Below are 11762 nucleotides of genomic sequence, written 5' to 3' on the forward strand. Positions count from 1 at the left end.
AATGATTTATGACTTAACAGAGAGTGATTTATGAATCAATTAGTTTTCTTGTGATTAACTGGGTCATAAATAATTTTCTACTAATTATTTTCTAATAGAAATGACTTATCTGATATACATTTATTAAGTTTGAGGACCAAAGTAATATAAAATAAAATTTGAGAACCTAAGTGATACAAAATAAAAATGAGGACTTAAGTGATACAAAATAAAATTTAGGGACTTAAGTGATGCTTTTAAAAAAAAATGAAGACCTCTTTTGATATAAACTTTATTTAACGTCTGGTTGGAAGGAATGAAAATAGAAAAATAAAAATATGAAAGAAATGAAGTAAATATTAATATGAATAAATTTTTTTTTATCTTGTATTGAAATGTTATTTTCTCCAATTTTTAAATAAAATAATAAATAATAAAAAAAATCATCACACCAAACAAAAAAAAAAGTGAAATGTGAATAGATTCTTTTCTATTTCATTTTATTACGTAAGCGAAACATTACCTTACAAATAATCGTATTAAATTTAATTTTGAAAAAAAGTCGACATTAACTATTTCTAATTGTCTCCTTTCCAGAAAAAAAAACAAAAACAAAAACAAATACTACCTAATTGTCTTAATTCACTCACGAGTTACGGTAAAATTCTCACTCCAACTTTCAACTTTCAAAAAAATATTACACATGCGAGCACTGTTGCTGACTAGTGACTACTGTGTATCTATACGGAACATCAGCATGTCAAAGTTTGTCGTTTATCGACTGGAAATAGTCGACGCGCTAACCTACAGCGCGTGCTATATACTTTCTTTCGCTCTCTCGCTCGCGTGACGGAACACCTTCCTTTCCTTCATTCACTCCCCATAATTTTCACGCGCTTTTCGACACAATCGGCGGAGGGACGGAGCAACTCTAAAGACTAAACAGAAGGTAATCGTCTTCCTTTATAAATAACCAACTTTAATGTCCTCGTACGCAAAAAATGAAAAAACAAAAAAACAAAATTGAAAAGCACAACTATCGAGAATAGTACACGTGGAGATCAAACGTCGCGTAGTCTGACAAAGCTGTAAAGAAATGAAAAATACTAATCTTGTCCAGGACACTTGGCTTCACCTCAACCGCCTATGTCCTTATTAAATTTAATTAATTAATCATTCTTTCTTTTTTATTTTAATAATTTATTAAAATAATTACTGTCGTGTTGTCGTTCCTATTTCATTGTCTGTTTGGTGGACGAACTATTGCGAATTTTCGATTACTTTTCCAATAATTGACGGCCTAATCTCACTTATGAGCTTCGACTGTGTGTGTAGAACATAAATATATTCATTGTATTGAAAAAGAAAAAAGAAAAAGAGAGAGAAAAACGTCGTAGCGGGTGGCGCACGATAAGCGGTTGTACAGCATAGTCGTAAAGAGTTGTGGAGGTGTCGTATAAAGTTTGATTAGCAGTGGTACTTGAATACAGTGCCTTCTCCAGAAACTTCTTTGTTCAGCTCCTCCAAGATCTGGTCCATGATCGGTGCTGTAGAAGAGGTTAGCATTAGAATTCGTTTTAATGTCTTACCGTTTTTATTGATTCATATTATTGCTTATGTTTTCCTCCTTGTTTTTTGGATTTTCTTTTTGAAATCTGTTTAAACTAAAAAAGATAGAAAAATATTCGTAGTGTTGCATTTGATTCGCAATCGCAACTGAGCTGGTTGATCCTGTCAATTTTTTTTCGCCTTCTACGATGGTGAGGAGGAGAGTAGTGGAGTTAGCTACTGTCTCCCAAGAACACCAACTCTCATCATTGAAACTTGTTCATTGTGTATTTAGAGATCTAGTAACGTTAATATTTGTCATGTTGGTCTATTACCAAAATTTAGATGTTTGAGATAAAAATGTTAGTTAGTGATTTTATGCATAATATGTCAAGCAAGCAAGAATAATGGACATATCAGTTTGAATTACATAATTTTCAACTTAGTTTTTGAATTTAAAATCTAACTTTACCATCTTATACTGGTTACAGTATAATTACTATGATGTTGGAAGGCAGGTGAACTTATTGTAACTTGGTGATATATATGGGTTTTGGAATGGGAAATTGATTAATTTTCTTTAATGGATGCAGTGAATTAGTGAAACACTGAGGTTTCCAAATCTGGGAGGGGATCGTGGCATGTGGGCACGCCAACGTGAAGCTTCCTCGATGTACAAGCGCTTAACGTCGAGAGATTATACTGATTCTCTTGATGTGGAATCAAGAGATTATATGAGTACTATGGATGTGGAAGCTAAATCTGGTATGTGCATGCCTTTGATCATACAGAGCTCATTTATTGTTAGTTTACATGGTGATCATCTGATAAGCCATGGATTTACTAGTAGCTTTATTGAATCATAATGTCATTTAAACAGCTGTTTCTCCGAATTGTTCCATTTTTCATGTTCCTGGTTTGAGATTTCTGTGAGGATTTGAATTTGTGTTTCCTTTCAGCTTTTCTTTGATCTCTTTTGATTGAGGATATAAATCACATATTCGTTCATCAAGTAAATCGTTTAGTTAACAATATGTTTAGATACGGTACAGCTGAATAAATGGGCTGAACTCTGCTATGTCTTTTAGCTCTTTTACAGGACGATGTGGGTATAGAAACTTCAAATCCTTCATGGAAGCTTTCTTTTCCGCATGTTGTGGTGGCAACCATATCTTCATTCTTATTTGGCTATCATCTGGGGTTGGTTTCTTCGTTTTGAACTTGTATAAATATGTATTGTTATATAATCGCTCGCTCTGTTATTTGCACGACCCTACATATATAAGAAAGAAATTGCACTAATGACATGCGTTCTCTTTCCATGCTTATGATGTGCAGAGTAGTAAATGAACCACTTGAAAGCATCTCTGTTGACCTTGGTTTCAGTGGTAATACATTGGCAGAAGGTGAGATGCATTATTCATCCTCTTCGTTTCCCCCCCTTTGGGTGCGCACTCCAACTTTTAATTTGAAGTCTGCTTCCTCTTCTATAACATTTTAATTTTTCATGTACAGGTCTGGTGGTGAGTACATGTCTGGGTGGAGCCTTTATTGGATCTTTGTTCAGTGGTTGGATTGCTGATGGACTTGGGCGTCGTAGGGCATTTCAGCTGTGTGCTCTGCCTATGATTATTGGTGCTGCTATGAGGTGATGTGAATCATGTAATTGTTCCATAAAGCAATTGCTATCAAAATCATTTCATTCTGATTGAGTACTTAAACAAACCTTATTCTCAAGACCATAGTGGTTTGAGGTTGGCTTTGAGCTAGTCCTGTACATTTCTGAAACTATTTCTTTATGATATATCATATATGTGCACTTGTTACTCTACGGTGGTGGGTGTATTCCTTGATACTCCTACGGTGTAGCTATGATATCCTCATTTTCTCCTTTCCTTTGTGGGAAGAAATGCAGTAGTTTTTTGCTTTTCATCTATAGGCTCACTGACTGTTTAAGATTTGACACACGACATAGTGAACAATTTGACCAATCGGTCAATTTAGCCTATTACATTTAAAAGGGGGGAAAATTCATTATTAATAAATTGATTTTGTATAATACACAGATTTTAGTTTGTCAAGTTTTGAGCTTTTTATATGTGTTTGCATCAATTAATTTACTAGTGGCCTTTTCATATTTATTCACAAGTTTAGTTTATGTTTTTTTTTTTTTTAAAATAAATAAATATAGAAGTGCTCGCAGTGGTTATATTTCTCTCTTTCATCCATTTCTTATAATTGATACTCTTCAGTTGAAGACTTCCATTCTAAAGATAAATCTTAATTTTTCAGTGCAACAAGCAAAACCCTTGCTGGCATGCTTTTAGGAAGGTTATTTGTTGGGACTGGTATGGGTTTGGGACCTCCTGTTGCTGCTCTCTATGTAACTGAGGTACGAGGACCATTAAATCTTTCTCGCAGGTGTTAGCGTGTGTTTTTCCACTATCTCAAAGATGTAGTTTTATCTCATCCAACTTTTCCAATGTTTATCGTTGGCAGGTTTCACCTGCTTTTGTTAGGGGTACTTATGGAAGCTTAATCCAAATTGCTACATGCCTTGGGATCATGGGGGCTCTTTTAGTTGGAATCCCTGTCAAAGATATTGCTGGCTGGTAAGAATGAATTCCAGATCTTCCTGTCTCTGGTTTTATATATTTAATTGTTTGGAAGTACATTATAGTTTATTTTCTCAGGTGGCGCGTTTGTTTTTGGGTATCTACAATTCCAGCTACAATACTTGCTCTTGCCATGATTTTCTGTGCGGAAAGTCCTTCTTGGCTGTACAAGGTTTGCATGCATTCATCTTTTGCATAGAAGATCACAGCTTTATGTTTGACTAGCAAAAAGAAGATGGTCTTCAGACTTTTTTTACTATGTTTTTCTTTTCATGAGGAGAGTTAGTTCCATTTGGTTATGTATCCATTTCATCTCTTTTTTTAACAATGATAAATTTCCTGGGATTTTTCTCACTTTGGCTGAGACCTTCTCCTTTTGTCTGTCATATCTTTTTTCCTATTCTTAAACAGAACATACATGAAAGCGACTTATTTTTCTACTATGTAGACATAATACAGAAAACACATAAAATTAGTTAAAAAAATACGTGTTTTGCATAATCTGAAAATTATGTCAGTGGCTCTATTGAAAACATCCTATAGCATTCTCACTATTATTTTATTTGATAGCAAGGAAAAGCTGCTGAAGCGGAAGTTGAATTTGAGAAGCTTTTTGGAGTAGCACATGTCAAAGTAGCAATGACAGAGCTGGCCAAGTTAGACAGAGGAGATGATATAGATTCTGTTAAGATTTCAGAATTGTTATCTGGCCCTCATTTTAGAGGTATAGATAAGATACTGTCTTGTATGATTGGTAATATCATTTGTTTGTGAAATTTATAATTCTAAGCTTCCATTCATCTATTTTATATAAGAATATGTATCCTTCTTTTCCTTGTTTTCAAAATCTGTAATGCTACACTTCCGTTCATCTGTTTTCTTTGTTCCTTCTCCGAAAGTTCTTTGTTATTCACGCATTCCTTTTGCAGTTGTTTTTATTGGGTCAACCCTATTTGCTTTACAACAGCTATCTGGTATAAATGCTGTGTTTTATTTCTCTTCGACTGTTTTTAAGAAAGCGGGAGTACCATCAAGTCTTGCAAATGTCTTCATAGGGATTGTGAACTTAACAGGTATAATTTGCTTCTAGATACAAGGTTACATGTGTTGAATTATTTCAGTCCGTCTCATTACCATTCACTTTTATTTATTTTCAGGATCGGTCATTGCAACAGCATTGATGGATAAGCTAGGAAGGAAAATTCTCCTTCAATGGAGCTTCTTCGGCATGGTAATTTTTCACTGTATATATTCTTTTTCAGTGTGCTTCGTATTGAACTTATGTACCTCCATAATATTTACGTGGAGCCAAAATGGGATATATATCGGACAGTCACTAACACAGGACTAATGTTCATGGCACCAAGGAAAATGAGCTTTCATGTGTTGAGAAAAAATATGTTCTATACTTGAATGATATTCTTTAGCCAGCAAATCTCACCCTATCATTGTAGTTTTAGTTTTAGTTTTATCTCTATTAATAAAAGTAAAGAATCAGTACTACCTCAAAAGCACACTCAGATAGCACAGCTATTAAGACCTTCATTTTTTCTGGGCTTATGATTTGATACATAAATAAATGGACTTTACAAGCATCAATGCCTTGGCTTACACATATGTTTTTATCATTTTAGTCAATGGCAATGGCAATTCAAGTCGCCGCAGCAACTTCTTTTGCATCAGAGACTGGATCTTTGTACCTTTCTGTTGGTGGTATGCTCATGTGAGTATTAGTTTTACTCTTTTCTTGAAATTGAAAATTATGTAGTAGTTAGGAGGGAATCAAATAAATTAATTAAGCAACATACAAATTTGTCTAGCACTTCACTGACAACCGTATGGAGGAGTTGGTTGTCCTGTGCTAACCAGAATGTTTAATTTGTAAAAATGTTTATAATGCTGAAAACTTCGAACAAAATTTGGGAAATCGGGACAATGGTTCTTATGATTTTGTCTGTGCTATCAGTGGAAGCAAACCACAAGAATAGTTTGGGTGGAAATACTGAATTCCTAACAGCTAGTATTAGTATCCATGGTCACTAGGCAGCGACTAGTATTTTACTTAGAATTGTCGGTATATTAACTTATAATAACTAACTGCAGGTTCGTATTCACATTTGCTCTTGGAGCTGGTCCAGTTCCTGGTCTTCTCCTCTCAGAGATCTTCCCGAACCGAATTCGGGCTAAAGCTATGGCCTTTTGTATGTCGGTGCACTGGGTAAATTTTTTATCCTTTTCATGTTTGTTTATTTTCTGTGTTTATTTGTTGCCTTAGATTAAAGGCAATAGCATTTTGAAATATACATACTCTCTTCAGATTGGTCCATGCAAATATTGAGGTCTTTTTTTTTTTTTTTTTTTGTAAAAAAAAAAGAACTTCTACCGTGTAATCTTTTCCGAAACTCATTGTTCTTCAATCTTCAGGTGGTAAATTTCTTTGTTGGACTGCTTTTCTTGCGATTGCTGGAACAACTTGGGCCGGGACTCTTGTATTCAATCTTTGCTACCTTTTGCATGATGGCAGTTGTTTTTGTGAAAAGAAACGTGGTGGAAACCAAAGGGAAGTCACTTCAAGAGATTGAGATAGCGCTTCTTCCTCAGGATTAGAGAAAGAAAAAAAAGAAGCTTCAACTGCTGGTGCTGGGGGATACCTACGTCATAACTAGTCTTAAACGTTGTCAACTTAGTCTAGTAGAAAATTATATACACTTACCAATCATCGGTCGGAAGCAGGAGTTCCTTTCGATTCGATGGAACAAACACATAGTGAGAGTGGTGCATATATTAGAGATTAGGCAGGATTACTTTTATCCAAGGACAATCTTAGTGACCCTGCACGGATTTATGTGGACTAAGTTTGAGCTTTTTTAGCCAGGGTCATGTCACGTGAGTACTGTGGTTTAATTTATCCAAATCATTGCTGAATGGAAAGACAGTTTTAAAGAGCATTTTATTGCAGTTACATACTTTCTTCTATAATGAATTATGAGTTTATCATCGGTGATATTATCAGAGTTCTAATAGCTTTCGGTACGAGTAGTGTCTTTATTAGTAGTCATTTGCAATGATTGAAGGCAATTACAACTTGAATTCTACTCCTGTCCGGAAAAGAAAATGAAAGCAAAGCAAAAAAGAAGACCCAAATACTCGCTCCATTGAAAGGGAAGAAACAAAATCACAAACCAATATTGGTGTTTCTCGCTTTGGACAGGGTATTTTAGAAAATTGGTCTATGAATACCAAAGAATATATTAAAAAAAAAACGATACAACAACGACAAAAAGCACCTCAACGCCCTTCGAGCTCATGAGAACCGAATAGAAAAACCAGTATTTGTGGTGGTAACATTGAGAGGGTCCAAATCCTCATCAGACTCTGAATCCATGTCATTGAAACGACCCCAGCTATCAGTCTCATCTTCTCCAGTTCTGGTCAAAGGAACACGCAGTTCAGACAAAGGAACCGGTGGTGGCTCTTCACTCAAATACTTGTCTTGAAGTAACTCCATGGCTGTAGCTCTACTAGCAGGGTCATAACAAACAAGTCTTTTGACAATAGAAATCTCCTCAGGTGAACGATTAGGAAGACAAGCTTCTAAACCAGTGGGATTTTCCACCTTGCTGAACGAAATTATCTTGAAATCAGGAAGTTTCGCACACCCTGGCCAGACTTCCTCAGTTAAGTTGCCCAAAACATTTATGATTCTACTCAGCTGATCAATATCAGAAGTTCCTGGAAAAAGTGGCTGCAAGGAGAAAAGCTCTGCGAAAATGCACCCTAATGACCAGAGATCAACCTCTAAGCCATAGTCCGTGGATCCAAAGAGAAGCTCAGGGGCTCTGAACCAACGAGTTCCCACACATGAAGTGAGACAACCAAGGCTGTTCTCTCCAACATCCTCTGCCTCATAAGAACCAGAGCCCTTGAAAGGATCGTCGCCAATGTCGCTCGTTGTGCAAGTGGCTAGACAAGATGTATCTCCATCAGGAATGTATGTCTCCTTATCTAAATCTTTAGCCTTTATACCATCCAACACTTCCAAAAATTCTTCTTTGCTCATCATTGTTCCATGCTCTTGCACTTGACTTCTATAGCGTTCCTGATATGATATTCCTGTTTCAGGGGTTACCTCATTTGGCTGAATTATAGAACCTGGGTTCTCACCACCGTATCCAGGATCCATGAGTATCCTAGCCTGCAAACAAAGTCAATAATTCAAACCAAACATTCTCTCCTAATATCTATGACCACAATGAGACTAATGCAATGGAGGTTCCAATCAACCACATTTCTCTTGGTAAGGATCCTTCCACAGGCAGAATGGTTTGAATTCTCAAGATTTCCATCATTTTTCATGCTCGGTCGATTAAATTCACTACACAATCAAAAGACTGATAATGATGACCAACCCCATCGCTCGAAAACTAATAGTATTACTACTTCAATACAATACTTAATGCAATACACTAATTCAAGAGACAACCGATTAGACACCAAGAAAACACTAATTTCCTTGACTTTACCCTATAAAAGAAAAGAAAGTATATTCATGGAAATTACCTGCCCGAAATCGGCCAACTTGAGAACTCCATCATCAGAGATCAACAGATTGCTGGGCTTCAAATCACGGTGGACGATCATATTCCTGTGGCACGCATCAACTCCGGAAAGAATCTGCAGAATCCACCTCTTGAGCTCGCCGAGACCAATTCCACCATCGTCTCTTTTCTTGGCCTCCCTGATGACCGAGAACAAATCGGTCTTCAGAAACTCTAAGACAAGCACGGCGTCTTCGTCCTCTCGCCAGAAGTACTCGTGCAAAACCACGACGTTTGGGCAACTTTGGAGGATTTGGAGGGTCTCGATCTCGCGGAAGGCGGACTGGTAGTCGTGGACCTCCTTGAGCGCGACGATGAGGCCGTCATAGAGGCGACGGGCCCGGTAAACGTCGGAGTAGGCCCCGGATCCAACCCGTTCGAGGATCTCGTATTTTCGGATGATTTCGGCTCGGGTATGGATGCTCCAGCTCTTGGGCGGTGAAGGGTCCATATCGAAATGGATGATCTTGAGTAGTAGTTTCTGGAACGGAGGAGCACAGTTTTTGAGCGCGAATGATGAGGCTTTGAGGACGACGAGACGACTGTGATTACTACTGATGCGTACAGCTTCAGATGAGAAAGATGACAAACTAAATTACTTAAATGCCCCTCATTCGTTTTTCTTTTTCTTTATATTCATGTAATAATTTAATTTAATTTTGTTTAAAAACACAGGAATGTTTGGAATTTTCTTTTGTTTTTTATTTTCAAAATTGTGTTTCATAAATAAGGACAGAAAATAGTTATTTTAAAAAATTAATTTTTTATAAATAAAAATTTAATAAATATATTACAAAGCAAAATATCTTCTCAAAATTTGTAATAATTAATGAGATAAAGTAATATGAAAAAAAAAAAGTAATATGAAAGAAAATGTAATGAAAAATAAGGATTGAGAAAGCAAGGTTAAGAAAATTTGAGGAAAGAAAAAGTGACAAAGAAAAATTAATAAGAGAAAAATTGATAGGAGAAATAAGTAAGAAGAGAGAAAATGAAAAGATAGAAAGTAACAAAAAAAAAAATAAGGAGGGAAAATGAGTACATAGTAAGTAACGAGACAAAAAATAAGGAGATAAAAAGTGATGAGAGACAAAATAATGTTTGATAATAGTAAGAAAAAAAATATGGACAAAAAAACTTGAGAACAACATAAAATAATTTTTTATTATTCTCAAAATTTTGTATTTTTTGTAATTTTGATTTTAAAAATTATTTTCTAAAATAAAAAAATAAAAAAGAAAATAAATATATAGTAAGTGATGAGAGAAATAAAAAATAAGGTGATAAAAATTGATGAGAGAGAAAATAATATTTGATAATAGTAAAAAAAAAAAGATAGACAAAAAAACTTAAGAACATCATAAAATAACTTTTTATTGTTGTCAAAATTTTGTATATTTTGTAATTTTGATTTTAAAAATTATTTTCTAAAATCAAAAAATAAAATTTAACTTTTAAAAAACAAAAAACAGTTTTTTTTAGTCAAATAGTCAAACATCCACAAAATCTCTTATCTATATCCTTTTCAATTGTTTTCCAATTTATCACTTCAAGAAAAGAGAATTTGATTCCTTTCCAAAAGAAAAAATGATATGAATTATAAAGACACCAAGTTTTCTCAAAAAAATTGAGATGTATCTTATATTTTTTTTATTCTATTTTCTGCCTACGAGGAATGTGAATGCGGAATGCCTTTAAATAACAATGCTATTTTTTTTAATATATTTTTTTGTGGGTAATTCTCCCGTAATTTCCTAAAAAAATCTAATGGTATATTTTTGTATTTTCAATATACTTATAATTTTAATTTTTTTTATATAATTATGTATATTGTAGTTATAATAAGTATTTCACAAATTTAAATTTTTTTTTGAATGATTTAAAATGTCAGAACGTGTGTCTGATTTATTATAAGCGCATAGAATAGATATTTAAACTCTGATCTCGATAACGTAAATTATTTGAAATTTCTAAAAAATAAGTAAGATGCCTTTCAATAGATCAGGAGAGAACTACCAATATTTTTTTTAGATATATTTTATAATTTGACTTAATCAAGTATTAAGATAAATAATATTTTGGTTATGTTACTTTTTTTTTTACTAATGTAGACCTTTTTTTAGCTCTTTTATAAAATAAATGGTGTATTTTTAGAGAATTTTAAAATATAGATAATTAAAATAATATTTCCATAGGACATACCAAACGAAGTGGTATAAATTTTTATATATATGATTGTCAGATAAAGATAAAAATATATCACTTAATTAATTTAATTTTTCTTTTATTATTTTTTTACAGTTTACTCGTCTATTTTAATTTATATATATAAAGCAAATTATTGACAAATCAGTATTATATTATTTTTGAAAATTTTATTAAGACCATAAATATTATATAAAAGACATCATAATCTTAATTATAGATCTAGTTTTGATAAACTCCGATATAAAAATAATTTAATATTAGTTTATCAAATAGATTGGTGTAAATTGATTAAGAAGTAAACAACACGATAATAAAGTGTTATAACTCCTTTGGTAATAATTATTACAAGTGCTTTGATTAAATTTTGTATTTTTCGTTTTAATATACATTAATGGACATAGACTTCCGCCACATATAAAAACGTGGGGAATGTTTTGATTAGCATATGAAAATATTATATTTAAAATTAATTTGATTAAATGCTCAAGATATTATTTTGTTTTATGATAATTGCTAAGGGTATTACAAATGTCCAACACTACAAGTAGGTGACATACTGTTATTGGTGCAATCTAATATCATGTTCACTTATTTGAATTTAATAAGAATTATAATGTTTCGCTAACCAAAGCGACACCTCATGTGGTTATTGTGCGCTTTAAGATGTCAAATAGCAACACTTTTGTTTTATTTTGTAAAATTTAAGATCTAAATTGTCATTTTTAAAAGAAGTCAAAATAATATTACCTATGTCTAAATTATAATATCTCCAAGATTTATAACTAAAACAAATAGAACAATATTCATCTTTATA

The 11762-nt window shown here is 33.4% G+C and overlaps 2 protein-coding genes across 2 annotated transcripts; one reads left to right on the forward strand and one right to left on the reverse strand.

Moving 5' to 3' along the window:
* The first annotated feature begins 1315 nt into the window (after positions 1 to 1315).
* Positions 1316 to 7141, forward strand: LOC133797057 (probable plastidic glucose transporter 2). Its single transcript, XM_062234830.1, has 14 exons — positions 1316 to 1537; positions 2121 to 2292; positions 2616 to 2727; positions 2866 to 2933; positions 3043 to 3175; positions 3820 to 3919; positions 4027 to 4139; positions 4221 to 4314; positions 4713 to 4866; positions 5072 to 5215; positions 5300 to 5373; positions 5777 to 5865; positions 6246 to 6360; positions 6567 to 7141. The coding sequence occupies exons 2-14, from the start codon at positions 2169 to 2171 to the stop codon at positions 6747 to 6749; spliced, it is 1503 nt and encodes a 500-aa protein (XP_062090814.1). The 5' UTR covers positions 1316 to 1537; positions 2121 to 2168; the 3' UTR covers positions 6750 to 7141.
* A 30-nt stretch (positions 7142 to 7171) lies between these two features.
* Positions 7172 to 9307, reverse strand: LOC133797059 (cyclin-dependent kinase F-1). Its single transcript, XM_062234831.1, has 2 exons — positions 8703 to 9307; positions 7172 to 8337 (listed from the first exon to the last, which is right to left on the reverse strand). The coding sequence occupies exons 1-2, from the start codon at positions 9189 to 9191 to the stop codon at positions 7447 to 7449; spliced, it is 1380 nt and encodes a 459-aa protein (XP_062090815.1). The 5' UTR covers positions 9192 to 9307; the 3' UTR covers positions 7172 to 7446.
* Between the last annotated feature and the right edge of the window lie 2455 nt (positions 9308 to 11762).

The sequence above is a fragment of the Humulus lupulus genome, chromosome 8, assembly GCF_963169125.1.
Source record: "Humulus lupulus chromosome 8, drHumLupu1.1, whole genome shotgun sequence".
NCBI lineage: Eukaryota > Viridiplantae > Streptophyta > Magnoliopsida > Rosales > Cannabaceae > Humulus > Humulus lupulus.